The sequence below is a fragment of the Balaenoptera acutorostrata genome, chromosome 1 (genome assembly GCF_949987535.1).
Source record: "Balaenoptera acutorostrata chromosome 1, mBalAcu1.1, whole genome shotgun sequence".
In the NCBI taxonomy this organism is placed as follows: Eukaryota; Metazoa; Chordata; class Mammalia; order Artiodactyla; family Balaenopteridae; genus Balaenoptera; species Balaenoptera acutorostrata.
In genome coordinates this window covers 180014787-180031895 of record NC_080064.1, presented here as the reverse complement: position 1 = coordinate 180031895, position 17109 = coordinate 180014787, and the positions used below count along the sequence as shown (strand labels likewise).

The following is a 17109-nucleotide window of genomic DNA, read 5'->3' as shown; positions in this document are numbered from 1 at the left end:
TACTATTATACAAGCTAGCAGCTGGCTCACTGTCCTATTATTCAGTCTTCCAAAGTCTAAACTGGTTTCTTTTCTCCCTTAACTGTTGTAAAACAATACACAACTTTCACTGTTAGGCTGTCTAGTATTTTTAATAAAATTCATAGCTTCATACAAAATTCAGTAGTAGAGTAAAACAAAAAAAATCAAGAAGACAGTTTGCACTATGCTGAAGTTTCCCAATTTTGTTGTTCCACGATGTAAGATAAGAAAGATGGTATCAAAATGAGAAGAACTGTGTGGGTTATGAGCCTCCTTTCCACGACTGATGCCCTAAACTGCCTCTCCACATGCCCACCTTCTCACAAGATCCCTTTAATAACGGAGGCTGCCCTGAGGAAGATGAGAGCCCATGAGTACTGTCAGTGGAATGGAAAACTCAGTTAAAAGTCAGAGACTTGCCTGTTCTACAATAAAACGATAAACAGCGTTTTTAAAAAATGACTGCCGAAGTGAGAGAGTGGCATGGACATATATACACTACCAAATGTAAAATAGATAGCTAGTGGGAAGCAGCCGCATAGCCCGGGGAGATCAGCTCGGTGCTTTGTGACCACCTAGAGGGGTGGGATGGGGAGGGTGGGAGGGAGACGCAAGAGGGAGGGCATATGGGGATATATGTATATGTATAGCTGATTCACTTTGTTATAAAGCAGAAACTAACACACCATTGTAAAGCAATTATGCTCCAATAAAGATGTTAAAAAAAAAAAAAAAAGACTGCCACCGTAGAATAAGAGGGATAGAAAGAAATCAGTATTCACTAACTCATCCCACTACTTTAGATGCTGTGCGTTATGAAAATGATGTATTTGGTAAGGTCCCTGTTTAAAGGAGCTTAAAAGAGGTAAAGAGGAAAAAGTTGGGGAGCTTGACTAACATACATGAAATAATTAGAAAACAAGTATAGTCAGCCCTCTGTATCCACGGGTTCCGCATCTGCAGATTCAACCAACCATGGATTGAAAACACTTGGAAAGAAAAAATTCCACGAAGTTCCAAAAAGCAAAACTTGAATTTGCCACACGCTTGCAACTATTTACATTGCACTTACATTGTATTTACAACTGTTTACATAGCACTTACATTGTGTTAGGTATTACAAGTAATCTAGAGAGGATTTAAAGTATACAAGAGAATGTGCATAGGTTACATGCAAATATTACACCATGTTATATAAGGGACTTAAGCATCCTGAGATTTAGGTATCACAGGGGGTCCTGAAATCAATGCCCCTGAGAATACTGAGGGACGATTATAGTCATTAGCTCTCTGGTTCTGATTAAAAGTAGAGTTCAGAGGCATCCATGAGGATTGATGTGTCATGTAAGAATTTATAGTTAGAGGGCTTCCCTGGTGGCGCAGTGGTTGAGAATCTGCCTGCTAATGCAGGGGACACGGGTTCGAGCCCTGGTCTGGGAAGATCCCACATGCCACGGAGCAGCTCGGCCCGTGAGCCACAATTGCTGAGCCTGCGCGTCTGGAGCCTGTGCCCCGCAACGGGAGGGGCCGCGATAGTGAGAGGCCCGCGCACCGCGATGAAGAGTGGCCCCCGCTTGCCGCAACTGGAGAAAGCCCTCGCACGAACCGAAGACCCAACACAGCCAAAAATAAATAAATAAATAAATAAATAAATAAGAAAATCCTTAAAAAAAAAAAAAAAAAAAAAGAATTTATAGTTAGAACCTGAGCAGCATTCTGAGGTACGTGGATAGGAGGAGTGGGAGTAATACAGTGAGTCACCATGTTATAACCAGGAGCCTGGAAAAGGTAACCAGTCTGACTGTATCGCGAGCGGCTGAGGCTGTGGGGCAACAAGGTCTCTTCCACGAATTTTGTAAGAATTTCTCTTTCACTGTCTTTGTTTCATGGGTTTTTAAAAGTAATTTATTTTTATAATGGTGTTTAGCTGCTTTTCACTGCTGTGTTTATGCCGCTTTACACCCACTTGACTCACTTACAGAGAGATATCAATACATAGGTTTTAAGATAAATGCGAATGTAAATTAGTACGAGTGTTTTGAGAAGCAATTTATCACCAGCTAGTACAGCCAAAGCTCATACCTAGCAAATTCCACTCTTAGGTATAAACTCAAGAGAAACTCTTACACATGTGCACCAGGAAAAATGCACAAGGATAATCACACTATCATTGTTGTTAATAGCAAAAAACTAGAAACAAGCTCAGGAGAGTGAAAAAATCAATGGCAGTCACAGAGTGGAATTCATATAGCACGGTACATGAGTCAACTGCAGCCGCAGGCAGCAATGTGGATGAGTCCCAGAAACACAATGGTGAAGGAATGAAGTAAGTCGCAGGAGAAGACAGAGCATGACTCCGTTCATATAAAGTTCCAAAAAAGCAGAAAATGCATCAATATGTTTTAAAGGAGCCATACAGAAATGCTGTATCCGTAAAGAAAAGCAAAAGAGAAAGGAACACAAAATTCTGAAGACTGGTTACCTTAGGGATGGGAGAAGGGGATGGGATGGAGGAGGGACGTGCAGGGCTCTTCAGAGTTCCTGGTAACTTTCTGTTTCCTAAGGTGGGTGGTCATACACGTCTTTGTCTTATTATTATTTAATTTGAATATACGCTATGTATGGGTTTGTGTATGTGTATAAAACACATGTGCTTCCGTGTATGGTAATATTACTTAATTTAAAAAAGAAGAAAGAAAAAAAGAAACAATAGAAGCTTCCACATGGGAATATAAAAAAGGATGAACGTGAATGAAAACACAAAGGAAGATTTTAGCCTGTCATGTTTGGAAAGAAATAGGAAAAAAAAAAGATTTTGTTAAGAAGGATATGTACTAGCTACTCAGGAAGAAAGTTCATTTATTATATGCACTTACTTGTTTTTTGGTTGCAGGGTACTTAATATCGAGAATTAACTCCTTTATTTCTGTTTCAATCAAATCTGGAAAGAAAATTAACCAAAGTAAAATTTTCACTGTTATGACAGTTAAACTTTATTCTGAAAGAAAAAATCATGTATTTGCAATATCAGTCAGTCTAAAGGATTTCTGGGTTCTCTCGGAAATTATCGTTTTATTGTTACACATTTTAATACTCCCTCGATGGCACATTTCATCCTCCAGAGTAATTCCAGTAAAAACTACACATGATTACTTGTACCTCACCTCATTCCAAAAAGGAGTCGAAATAGCTCATAAATGCACTGAAGTGTTTTGATTGTTCCATTTAGAATATTCTAATAATTTTTAAAAATGACATAACAGTTTGCTTCATTTTTGTTGAAGGACACCTACCAAGATTGGGAGATTTTGCTTTCAGTAAGGCTCCCAGTTTCTTCACTAAGTGCATGTCCTTGGCTCGTTCACTCTTCTTATCACTAAAACAATAAATACAACAAATTCTTACAGAATGTGAAACTGTTTTCCTTCTAATTCTGACACACTCCAGATTTCTTTTTCCCTTCTATTCTTCCTATTTAACTTTAAAGGTATCAGTCTAATGAGAAAAGAGAACAAAACGATAGCTACGAAACAAAGTAAAACAAATAGCAAATAAAGGACCAGGAAAAGTTAGCAGAGGGACATAAGTAAGCTGGCACGTGATAGAACTTACCTCAGTGCTAAGTGGAAAGGGACATTTACTGTTTTCACACTTCCAGACACTGGATCAACCAGACAGATCTGGTAAGTCTGCGGCTGCCAATTCTGACTGGTAACGTTATTTAAGCCCATTATTTTATAGCCAGGATACAGAAGCCTGAGGAAATCACATACCAATATGGTAAAAATCTTAGAGAAAGGAAAAATGTTAAAAGGTGCTATTATTACAGCTTGGGACCCCTACGTTATTATCAATTCAGAAGCATTAGTAAGGCAAATAAATACTGATACCAAAAACATAAGTAAAGCAGAACCCAACTAGCAGGGTTCTTGTACCTTGTTAAAATGTGCTAGAAAATTAAATGAACACAATCAGGCCTAAGCTGCAGTGGCAAACAAAGCATTCACCTCACTCAACATCATCACCAGGGGAACTGGAAAGAATCTCTCCTTTCGAGCCTCCACAGTGTAAGTAAGGGTTGGGGACAAATGGCAGCACCAAACCTGACTTTAATTCAGTAGCATATCACGGCCTCCTCAATCAGATTCCTTTGTTATTAAATACTTAATCCTTAATTATATACCAGGCACTCGCAGGAAAAAAACATAATAAAGGACATTTCAATTCTCAAACAACTTGTAATCTAATAAGTAGCTTTAATAAAAGCTTTACTTTAACAAAAGCATTCCTTTCTGTAACCAGGAAAAGGCCGGCGTTTGCAGCTTACCTGCAGTGCTTTCCCACATTGAAAGCACCGACTCTAGGGCCCTGCTGTGTGCTCCACACTTCTAAAATGCCCCTCCGCGGTGCATAGATCACAAGGAACTGAGCTACTCGACTTGGACCCTGAGGACTTCCAAAGGGGGAAAAGTCCACCTTTTCTGGCACTCTTTCGTGGAGGTCCTCTACAATTTGGATCCAACCAGTCTGTGCATCTCGATACCCTTGGAGACAGAGGAAAGGAAAGCTACTTAGTTATGTCATCTAGGTTTAGCAGTAGCCTCCTGAAGCACTCTGGGATGTTTCTGGTGGGGGTGGCGTGGGGGGGAGCCTTAAGAAAAGCTGTAAAAGTACCTTATCGGGTGGGTGGGAGGGAAACGCAAGAGGGAAGAGATATGGGGACATATGTATATGTATAACTGATTCACTTTGTTATAAAGCAGAAATTAACACACTATAGAAAGCAATTATACTCCAATAAAGATGTTTAAAAAAAAGTATATTATCTTTTTATTATGAAATACATTAAACAGAAAAGAAGATAATAATTATGATAAACACTAAATCACCAAGTCTTATTAAAACTTCAGATTTTGCTATATTTGCTTCTGATCACTTTTTTTTTTCCTTATGAAAAAATCAGTTATCCTGGATTCTTCATGAGCACCCTTTCCTCATCTCATTCCCCTCCCTCCCTCTTTTTAAAAAATTCTGGGGAGGTTATCAGGTTCAGACTTAAAAATACAATTAAAATATAAGAAAAAGATCAAATTGGTTCCCTGCTATTCAAGTCCCTTGGTGATGTGCAGACAGAGGGAAAACATGGGCAGCAGAGTGATGGGAAACAGCTCCGGCTTGTGAGAAGAAAGATGCAGCTGACACGTCTTCCCCTTGAGGGTGGCCCCTCTCCTCCCGGTACAGGGAGGAAAACGACAGACCGCACCAGCTGCAGAAGGACGGGCAACAAAGGCAGCGATAAGATCGCCACAGTGGATTTGGACCAGCCGGTATATATTCTGGAGAAGTCTTGCTGAGAACACACCCTTGATGTTGTTTCACAAGACAAACACCATTTCAGGGAGAAATGATGTATCTGCAGCATTAAAACCTATTTCTAAAGACACTTAAACATGTGGCAGGTAAACACTGCAGGAATTCTCTGGCAAGAAGGTTAATAGTGGCCTCAGTCTGGTCCACAGTAATTTAATGCCCTCAAATCCATTATTCCTCACAATGCTGAAAACGGACCAGATTGCACCAAAACTGTGATTTCTAACCAGTAGTCTGTGCTGACATGTTGCTATTCCAGATAACTTCAAACAATGCATTCTTCCGTCCTCCTTGGTCAAGGAGATTTTACTTTACTCAGGTTGACAATGTCCCTAGATATTTTCAAGTCTCCCTTATAGTTAAGTTTGGCCATGTGACTAAGTCCTGGCTAATGTATTGTAGAAAAAGCTTGGCAAGACTTCAGAAAGTATCTTCAAAGTGGACTAAATTGGCAGTCTTCCTTTCCCCTTCCTCCTTCCTGGGATGCAGATAAGAAGGCTAGAGCTTCAGCAGCCATTTGAACCATGAGATTACCTTGCATGGGGAAGCTACATGGAAAGAAACTGAGTTCCTGAGGACATCACAGTGACATCCTATCAACCCTGTACTTGGCTCTATCGTTTGCCGCTAAGTGCAACTTCTAACTGACAAAGTTACTGAGACACTTAAGTGAACTGACCCAAGCACGTAGATATGGAAGTCAAATCAGAAAAAAATGAATTTTGCTAGGTTTTGCCATCTTAAATCTGAAAGACTTGGCATTCGAGGGGGCAAGAAACTGAATTCAGGAATTGACAATGAGAGTGAGAATTGAAAAGAGGTATGTAAGGAAGAGGTTAAAAGTGCCTATGAGTTGGTCAAACTTAAAGGATATATCAGTTAGACTACTGGATCAAGTGTTGCTGATCTGAGTTTATGGTTTAAACAAACAAACAAAAAGCATAAACGTAAAAAAATAAACACTGTTATCAACCAGAAGCTGAAGAAGGATAACACTGTCCAACTGCTGGGGTAGAAAGCAAATTAACTTTTTTTTCTGGATTTCTGTAAGAAAGTACCTTTCCACATGCGTATTGCAATTCCTCTAGCTACATCCAACAAAATAATTCTGCCAAAATCATCTGTTACTGCTGCCAGCGTGTTACATGGAGACAGACATATACTTTCACCATGGCGTCTAGAATCTGGAAGTCCAAATCTGATATTTGAAAGAAAACAGAAAGCTCAAATCAAAGTGCAATCTAGAAATATATAAAAGAATAATGAAATGCATTAACAAAATAGGCTGAATCTGTTTTTATATAAGAAATATGAACTTTCTATGGATTAATACCTAATTTATTGACTGATCACACCACATTTTGCAATACAAAATGCATAAGGAAATTTCTTCTATTACAAAATAAAAACACCTAGGTTTTATTTCAGAGATTTTCTATATAGATATCCACAACCTATTTTCAGAGAGTCTCAAGTACAACTAGCTTTCCTTGATTAAGTGATACATCATAGGAAACAATACCCTCACAACCAACTAAACTTTAGAATACTCTGCTCCTACACAGGCATCTGTGTAGTTCTGATTTCTGATCTGTTCTCTTTTTTTTTTCTAGATATCATATCTTGCTGATACCAGTGCAGGTACAAGAACTTTCCTTCTTCTAAATAGTTATCTGTAAACTGCTCTTGGTCTATTATCAATCTTATTAGAACTGTGAGTAAAATAAAAGTAAGAGGTACTGAGAAAGGACCAGAAGAGCTCATTTTGAAAAAAGTCCCTGAGACAAAGTACTCAAACTCTGTTACATCTATTTGGATGCATAAGGGCCTTTTGGCTTATTTCTTGATTCTTGGGTGATCTTAGAAAATGTAATGTGTTATAACATACTTTAAGATGGAAAAAACCCTGGAAGATAATCTTTAATCAATTTTAATAACAGATAATTAGTTATATCTCTTTAAGAACATCTAAAAAAGGGGAGGAGGTTTCTCTTTCCCTTTCTTTTGAGTAATAAAAAATGATTTAAAAACAAAATCAGGCAAAAATCATGCTCACTCCCCACAAAACCTGACGAATCCACTAAATATCCTACAGCACTGCTGAAGCAAGCAAGGAAGCACAAGCCAGCATGCTGAAGAGTGCTTGGATGCATGGGACCCCCTATTTTTATTTTTTTTAAAGACATCACTAAGTCCTTTTTGAGTTTCTACAGCTTAATGACAAACCAAACTTTTTACAGAAAGAAATCCAACAGCTATCAAAAACCCAATTTTCCTGCAACTTAAGCTAAGTGTACAGGTGTCTGTAGAAGAGCACACTCAACACATACATATTGAGCCCCCACTACATGACAGGGAGACAGCTGTGATAAAACAGGCAAGAATCATTGTCCTCGTGGACTTTACATTCTGGTGGAAAAAATCAGTCCCACATTGGGCTTCCCTGGTGGCGCAGTGGTTAAGAATCCGCCTGCCAATGCAGGGGACACGGGTTCAAGCCCCGGGCCAGGAAGATCCCACATGCCGCGGAGCAACTAGGCCCGTGCGCCACAACTACTGAGCCTGTGCTCTAGAGCCCGCGAGCCACAACTACTGAGCCCAGGTGCCACAACTACTGAAGCCCGTGCACCCAGAGCCCATGCTCCACAACAAGAGAAGCCACCGCAATGAGAAGCCCGTGTACCGGGACAAAGAGTAGCCCTGGCTCACTGCAACTAGAGAAAGCCCGTGCACAGCAACAAAGACCCAATGCAGCCAAAAATGAGTAAATAAAATAAAATAATTTATAAAAATAAAAAAAAAATTAGTCCCACATTAATGACTTTTAGAAGCTCCAAAGACTCAGGAAATCAACAAATCAGCTAAGCACACAGAAAGACCGTTAATTCAAGAGCGCATTCCTAAAAATACTAAAATGTGAGAAGAGCACGACAGACTTGCCTTACAGCTAATGGGGTAGCTGGTTCAACCTTGGGTTTTTGCTTCTGGACAGCTTCTTCTTCATGCTTGCTTTTCCAACCAAGCCAACCACTGAAAAGAAAGAAAATTCAGACTAAAACCAGGGCTTCCAGAGTTTTAAACTGCAGACTATCAAAATATAAGTTAAAACCTAGTGAGATGCAAATTAGATCATTTAAATTGTGATGTAATTACCTGGCAGCATTAAATAAAGCAGAAGTGAGTTTACTTGCCACTGCTAGTGCAACATGAGATAATAATGGTTGCGTGCTTCCCTGAAAAACAGAACATTTGAAAGAGAAAACAACAGCTGACAGATAAACAAAATATATTTTCTAAACGAGATGCACCTTAAAAAGGTAGGAGGTAGCAATATAATCAAAAGTTTTAACTCTACAGTTTAAAAGTAAGGGAATCCCCTGGCGGTCCAGTGGTTAGAACTCCGTGCTTCCACTGCAGGGGGCTCGGGGTTTGATCCCTGTTCGGGGAACTAAGATATCGCGAGCCATGTGGCATGGCCAATTAAAAAAAGGAAAAAAAAGTAACATCACTATTAGTTTAGTTATCTTTAGGATTTCCCTCTTTAAATTGTAATTAATTAAAAAATTTAAACTAGGACATTAAAATGGCATTTTTCTACCAGGGCTATTGATTTCTTATCCATATACAACCGGCCCTTTTCCCTCTTTTTTTTTTCTTTCCATTTTTTAACCAGTTTTTATTTAGAAATGTTTCATATTATACAAAAAATTTTTTAAGTACAGTTGATTTACAATGTTGTGTTAGTTTCAGGTGTATAGCAAAGTGATTCAGCTATATATATATATATATATATATATATATATACATATATATTTTTCTTTTGCAGATTCTTTTCCATTATAGGTTATTACAAGATATTGAATATAGTTCCCCGTGCTATACAGTAGGACCTTGTTATTTATCTATTTTATATATAGGAGTGTGTATATATTTATTCCAAACTCCTAATTTATCCCTCCCCCTCTTTTTTTTTTTTAATGTATTTTTATTAAAGCAAAAAGATGGTTTGAACCATTTTGAGAAGGGTGCTTTTTAAGCGAACAACAGGAGATACTAAATCTAACACCTAATTTTTCCCAATTTTAGGAAGCAATTTTCACCACTTTATCAACTATAGTTGGCGGCTTGTTCGGTCTTTACAATTCCTCATTTACTCAAATCCCTGGTGGGCTGACATCACTAACAACACTAAGCCTCTGATTACTGCACCAATATTTAAAGACAACTCAACTAAGAATTCGGGGCATCAGAAACAAAGAAGGCTGCTTGTTTTACACTGACTTTAGTACCTTCTCAGTTAATCTAAAGAATTTAGAAGAAAGTGAGTTGAGACTAATTTTAGCTTACTTAGAAATGTACACTGCTTAATCTTTCTAAGGCTATGTTACCATATCCAATTTGTAGATATGTTGAAAAATCAAGATCAGTGATGAAACACTTACCTCTAAAGCATAGAAGAAGCCCGTAAATGGATTGGACCCTACAGTGATATACTGAGACATGGCGGGTGGGCTGTTTTTAATTGCTGCATTATATCCACCTATATTGGAGGCAGTCTTCATTTGATCAAAAGGGGACAGAGTCATAATACCTAACGATAAAACAGCAATAACAACGCATGATTTTAATGAACTGAAATGACATTGTCACTTTAGGTTATTAGGTTTTTATTTCAACTCCATTCTAAGGTGCTAACTGCTGAGTTTCATTTAACAGACAAAAGTCATTTTCAAAAGCTACAAGATCAATGTCATAAAACATTCATAAGATATTAAAGTTGCCATCTATAATTACTCTAAGCTATAGAATACTACAAAATTTAAATATTAATTTTTTAAACAGATACAAATTCAAATGCTACAAGAAATATAGAGTCCACCAATATCTCCAGGTATTAGTTCACTTCTTCGAGGTAACAACTGCAACAGTTTCTTATGCTGCTTTCCAGAAATGTTATATGTACATAAATGACAGCACACCAAATAAACTGATGTGTGCCTTGTTTCTTTAATTTAATAAAATATCAAGGAGACATGCCTCATTCTTGGCAATCACTCAGAGTATTCCACTGTGTGGCCATGCCATAACCGATCTGACCCTCTGATGGACATTTATGTTGTTTCCCACCTTTTGCCACTACAAATAATGCTGCAACATATATCCTTGATAGATCTGTGCATATCTATACATAAGTTCATTTGTATGGCGAATCCTCATAAACAGAAGTGCAGGCTCAAAGGGGATCTACATTTTTAAAAAAAATTTATTAAGTACTGTGACGTTGCATACTGTAGAGTGCTGCCGATTTTACACCCCGACCAAAAAGGTAGGAGAGCATCTGACCTAAACTTTCTGCATTCTCTGCTGTCTGCAGCAAAAGAGCTGATCATTGTCAGAGAAAAACAATACACCTGAGTTTTAGAGTAAGGACCACAAATGGGCATACAACACCAGCCCAAAATCCTACTGTCTTTCTCTGCCCCTCTACCCTCCCATGCCCAAATCTCTTGAAATCTATTGATTGAAGAAACCAGGCTGTTGGACACTAATTTCCTACAGTCTAGATTTTGCTGACTGCATCCCTGTGGTATTATTTAACATTCTGTCCTGCTCTCTATATTGTGGCAAATTTGTGGGCTCTAGAGGACTGTTGTCTTTTGATTCACCAATTTTAGCACTATGTTTCATTGATTTAAGGTAAATGAAGACATAGCATATATATAGCCCCTCTTTTCCCCCCCATATTCTTCCAATATAACCATATCTCAATTTTTAAATTAAATTCACACTCTCTGTTCTCATTATAAAGAACTCACTGCTGAGACAAGCTGCCTACTGTAATTACACTGCCTCAGACGTGAATTTTTCTTTTCTGGATTTATTACTACCTTGTCATTTGGGGTTTTCCCTGAACAACTGAGGCCTTTCCGCACTTTGAAACACCTTACAGTTCTTCTTAACATAAATTTCCATAAAGTCAAACTCACTGGATAATTTTCTAGGTCTATTATACTGGCTAAAGAAGGCCTCTTTGACAAAATGGTATTTGAACAGACACCTGAACGAAGTGAGGGAGAGAGCCATGTGACTAGCTGGGTAAAACCTTCCAAGCAGAAAGGGCAACAGTTACAAAGACTCCAAAGTGGGAGGATGCTTGGTGTATCTGGGGATCAGTAAGGAGAGCAGCGTGGTGGAACAGGGCGGTGAGGAGGGGAGAGCTCTGCAGGAGATGAAGTCAAAAGGTACCATAAACCAGACAATGTCAGGCCTTGGATGCCACCGTAAGGCCTTTGGGTTTTATCAGGAATAAGATGGGAAGCCACCATAAGGTTGTGAGCAGAGAAAGGACAAAACTATGACTTATATTTCAAAAGGATCACGTTAGCTGCTAATTGGTGAACAGATTTGAGAGATCAGAGAAAGGAAGCAGAAAGGCCAGTTAGGAATTTTTTCTCCTCAAGTTCAGGCAAGAGACAATGGTGGCATGCACCACCATGCTGCCAACGACGGAGATGAGACTCGGTCAGAGTCAGGATCTACTGTGGGGGCAGGAGAGACGAAGGGGACTGGACGAGGAGTGTGAGAAAAGGAGAACTGCCAAGGAGGACTCAAACGCTTTTGGTGCGGGCGAAAGCAGACGAAGACGAGAGAGAAGAACAAAGGAGGACCAAGTGTGAGGAGAGGAAATCAAGAACTCTGTTTGGGATCTGTTAAGTTTGGATACCCAGGGGGAAATGTTCAGTAGTTGGAAAATGAGTAAGAAGTTTAGTGCAGAGGTCAGGACTGGAGTCAAAATGGAGATGCTGTGAGTTGATTTCCTATTCTTGCATTTCTGAGTTTTGAAAGTAGGGGGTGGAAATATTTATTCTTAAATGTACCCCCATCTGGCTTTCATCCTCACCATTCCACTTAAACTTCTCAGATCAGGGTCAATGAAGAGCTAGCTCTATGTTGTCAAATCCAACGGACCTCCTCCTTTCTTGAATTCTAGGATGCATTCCACAGTTAACCGTTCCCTCCCAAACTTACATGGATACTCCGGACCTCTCTCCTGACCTCATGACTCGTATATCCAACTGTCTACTTGGCATCGCCATTTCAATGTCTGATTGTGTCAGAAGTTAACCTGTAAAAAACACAACTCTCCACTTGTCCGCTTAGACCTCTGCCTTCTATGCTCATTTCAGCCAAAGCCTGATCGTCCACTCAGCTGCTCAAACTTAAAAGCTAAGAAGTCGTTGACTCTTTTCCTTCTCTCGTTTCTAATACCCATCCCTTAGCAAGTGCAAATACATCTCCAACCTGTCTACCTCTCTCTAGCACCACTGCTTCCTCCCTAGACAAAGGCCTCATTCTCTCTTATTGCAACAAACTCCTTGCTGGTCTTCTCTTTATTCTGTAAGCCTCTCTCTAAAGAGCAGTCAGAGGGGTATTTTTAAATATCCCCTACTTAGACTCCATCAATGACGTCCACTGCATTTAGAATAAAACCCGAACTCCTCACCCCTCTGTGATCTGACCCCAGTCTACATCTCCAACCTTACCTGGTCCCATTTCCCCCTCACTGTACAATCAAGTCACATCAACCTCCTTTCTGTTTCTTTCTTTTTTTTTCTTTAATTTTATTATTTATTTATTTATTTATGGCTGCGTTGGGTCTTTGTTGCTGCGCGCGGGTTTTCTCTAGTTGCAGTGAGCGGGGGCTACTCTTTGTTGCGGTGCGCGGGCTTCTCATTGTGGTGGCTTCTCTTGTTGCGGAGCACGGGCTCTAGGCATGCAGGCTTCAGTAGCTGTGGCACACGGGCTCAGTAGTTGTGGCTTGCGGGCTCCAGAGCGCAGGCTCAGTACTTGTGGCTCACGGGCTCAGTTGCTCCGCGGCATGTGGGATCTTCCCGGACCAGGGCTCAAACCTGTGTCCCCTGCATTGGCAGGTGGATTCTTAACCACTGCATCACCAGGGAAGCCCTCCCTTCTGTTTCTTTAAGCTTCCAGTCTTCCATCTCCCCCCACCTTCCGGGCCTCTATCTCGGCTTCTTCCCATCCTGCATGTCTCAGGAGAGGCCTTTGCTCACCAGTCTACCCAGAGTCCCCTCTTCCTTTACTTCTGTCATAACCCTCTGCTTATTTTCTTCATGATGTTTACTAACATTTCGTTATTACCCTATTTATTCATTTGGTTTAACTGTTTATTTTTTATCTCCCGATCACCAGAATGTAAGCTTCATCAGGGCAGGGGTACTGTCTGCCTTGTATCTCTAGCACCAATATTAGTGCCTGGGGATGTAACAGGTATTCATTCATCTCTTTGTGGAATGAATTAGTCAGACCTCTACATAAAGATGTACACAGAATAAAGCTCATGGCACTTTTTTTTTTTTTTTCATTTTGTAGGCTGGGAGATAAATGAATAGAATAATATTTTCTATCCAATCATTTCTCCTAGCCTGTCTCAATGTTCCAAAGTTTAATTAACAGAACAGGGAAGTCACCCTGAACTGAACTCAACACTTTGGAATTTCGCACATTTTTATGTTAGCAAAAAGTAAAGACAAACGAATGTCTACCAACAAGGTGCTTATTACAGATTATAGGCAGACCTCAGAAATACTGCAGGTTCAATTCCAGACCACTGAAATAAAGGAGATATCCCAGCAAAGTGAGTCAGTGAATATTCTGGTTTCCCAGTGCAAGTAAAAATTATGGTTACACTATATTGTAGTCTGTTAAGTGTGCAAGAGTATGATGTCTAAAAAAACAACGTACTTACCTTAATTTAAAAATACTTTATTGCTAAAAATTGCTAACCATTATCTGAGCCTTCAGCGACTCATGATCTTTTTGCTGGTAGAGGGGTTGAAATATTTCAAGAATTACCAAAATATGACATAGAGACACGAAGTGAGCAAATCCTTTTGGAAAAACGGCACCAACAGACCTGCTCAACACAGGGTTTGTAAAAAAGCAGTATCTGTGACGTGCAATAAAGCAAAGCAAAATAAAACAAGGTCTACCTGTATTCTGTACCAGAAATGCAACAATACACAAAGATAATCTGTGTGTCAGGTATCTTCTGTTCCCCCCATCTGGATTCACACTCCTTCCTTCTCTCCCTGCTGGCCCCGAGGAGCCAGTGTGTGCATATTATTAGCCCAGACTTCAAGCTGGGTTCAGACAATGGGAAGTCTCACCAGGACATCAAAGACAGAGAGGAGAACGAACACAGGATATCTATTTCCTTGTGACCACTGGCCAAAAGCCATCCTGCTCTTAAGGCGCTGATTCTACTCATTATCTCCAATGAGCAGAATTTAGGCCTAGGAGTGGTTAACAGCTGCACTGCTAATCAGCCCGCAAGACGCTGTACTATCCTTTGTGGTTCTCCTATACCACATCTGTATAAGTAGTTTCTCTGCAAATAAAACCTCTTTCAATTATCCTATTTCAAGGATGCCATCTGTCTTCTACTAGGACTCTGAGAAAATGTATATTTAGCAAAACTGTTGTAAAAGCCTCTTTGTAATATGTTGATTAGAAAAGGGCTACAATGTAGTTGGCATGATAGAATCCTTTTATGAAGACATATCTCTGCATAATCATACACATATTACACTTGCACTTACACACGTCTATAAGGATGTTTACCACAAAACCAATGGTGAGTATCTCTAGACGGTAGGATTTAGAGGGATTTTTTTTTCCTTTTTTCTTTATATTTTTATGTCCTATTTGAAAATTTTAACAAGCATATACTATATTATTAAACAGAAAAAAATAGGTATATATTTTAAAATAGCATTTCCTTCTTCTCCACACCCATTTCTACTCTTAATTTAGATGCCCATCACTTCTTACCGAGATTATTATAGCTTCCTTACTGCACCTAGTTTCTAGTCTTGACCCCCTACATTGCAACCTCTAAACTTCCACCAGAGTGATTTTTCCAACAGGCTAAGTGATAATACCATTCTCTTGTTCAGAATTCTTCAACGACTCTCAACGTGGCGAGGAGAAAGATATAAGTTCCGCCGCATAGTATACTAGGCCTTCAGAACCTGACTCCTAGTTACAGACTGGCCTCGCTTGGGCCAGTTCTCATTGTTTTTCCTGCACACAAGGCACTTCCACCCCAGGCCTAGTACCTGTTGGCTAGAGTGCCTCACCCATGCTTGTTCTCTTGGTCAAGTCCTACTCATTCTTTCCATCTCAGACTGAAGTCAACCTCCTGTTCCCTGATTCCCTTGGTGCTGGGGGCTTCTCCTCTGCTCCCACTACAGCCGGTCCACTCGTCTACTATGACAACCATCATGCTGTGGTACTGCATTGTTTTCACATGTTTCTCCCAACTGGCCTCATGCTTCCTGACAGCAGAGACCCACGTCTTTCCACCTCTGCATTCCCGATACCTAAGACAGTATGCCTTCAAATACTGGCTGCAAGAAAAAATCTGCTTTTCTCTGTATTTTTCTGGTCTAAAAGTTACATTTGTCAAAGACTGATCTATCTGGTAATTATATGAATTAAACTCATCTGTATAAAAAAAAGTCAAATAGCGGGTGACTTAAAACTGTACAGTACTGCTGCTGAGGGCATAAGTGCTAAAACTGCTACCATTTCTTAAAGACATTAACCTTTGATCATCTCTAAGTCTGAACTACCTTCCAAATGTCTCACTAAAGACAATGCATGCATATTCTTTTCACATGAGAATAAATCTACATTTCCAATAAATGAGACACTTTAATCAAAAAGTATAAGAAGTAAATTCCAAAAGCATTGGAACTAGTCATGCTTACCAATACTAGCATGATCAATAATTGTGTCAATATCCTGTAGACCCCATTTCTTATAAGCTAACGGTGGTGGCTGTATGTTCTCATTGCCTGATGCTGCAGCTGTCAAAGATAAAAATTAGACAATCCAAACTTAAATATAATGGAGAAAATGAAGCTTTATCAAAAACTCATCAAGAATAACCTGGTTTATTATTCTAAAATTTCAACTAAAAATAACGAGGCAAAGTAATGTAAACGACGCATACAGTGAGATTTATTCATACCAAGACAACGCACATAAAATGCAAACATTGAAAGACGAAGCTGGCTGTCATAAGAGATTCTGGAACACTCAAGGAATTAGAGAAGACTATTAAAAATTCTAGACTACCACTAAAAATCAAGGTGAATTCAAACTGCAGTAGAAGCCAAGTACCGAATTTCTCCCCCTTGAGTAAGACAGTGGATGAAATCCTGGGGACAGCAACCAGTGCCTCAGCGAGACCTGACGATATGCCCAGCAAAGGACACGTGACAGAAAGGTCTCCAATGCCAGTAACTGAGGCCAGGCTTGCCAGAAAGGTATGCTAACAGCGATAGCGCTGCCAGAAAAATGAATGCAATGCTGATCACTGACCTCAGCATTTCCACCTAGGGAGTGAACAATGCAAAGAAAAGCAACAGTTCCAGCCCTTGCCACAGGTTCACGCCCAAGGCCCCAGTCATCAGTACATTCTCATGCTACATATTAGAAAACGGCTGGATTCTGGTTGTTTATTCTGGAAGTAGAAGTACTCTGATAAAGGAAAAATGTAATCAATCCTCTTAGCACTTCAGATTTGAGAGTAAGGCCAAGAAGAGAGTTTTCCTATATTGTGAAATAAAAGTCACAACAGTCTGCAGCTAAGTAATCAGAATTATTTTTAGAGCAACTTAAAATAAATAA

The 17109-nt window shown here is 39.6% G+C and overlaps 1 protein-coding gene and 1 non-coding gene across 3 annotated transcripts in view; both read right to left on the bottom strand.

Annotated features, from left to right (window-relative positions):
* RAB3GAP2 (RAB3 GTPase activating non-catalytic protein subunit 2) overlaps positions 1-17109 on the bottom strand; it is a 92307-nt gene that overhangs the window by 30594 nt on the left and 44604 nt on the right. For both annotated transcript variants that reach the window (XM_007172066.3, XM_007172067.3), the window contains exons 9-17: positions 16185-16283; positions 9834-9982; positions 8545-8624; positions 8332-8421; positions 6450-6589; positions 4349-4565; positions 3634-3777; positions 3315-3397; positions 2898-2962 (exon numbers count right to left, since the gene is read on the bottom strand). In XM_007172066.3, the coding sequence (XP_007172128.2) occupies positions 2898-2962; positions 3315-3397; positions 3634-3777; positions 4349-4565; positions 6450-6589; positions 8332-8421; positions 8545-8624; positions 9834-9982; positions 16185-16283 (1067 nt within the window). The remainder of the gene's footprint in view (positions 1-2897; positions 2963-3314; positions 3398-3633; positions 3778-4348; positions 4566-6449; positions 6590-8331; positions 8422-8544; positions 8625-9833; positions 9983-16184; positions 16284-17109) is intronic.
* Positions 13775-13906, bottom strand: LOC114236459 (small nucleolar RNA SNORA36 family). Its single transcript, XR_003622409.1, has one exon. It is a non-coding gene; the product is annotated as a small nucleolar RNA SNORA36 family (small nucleolar RNA).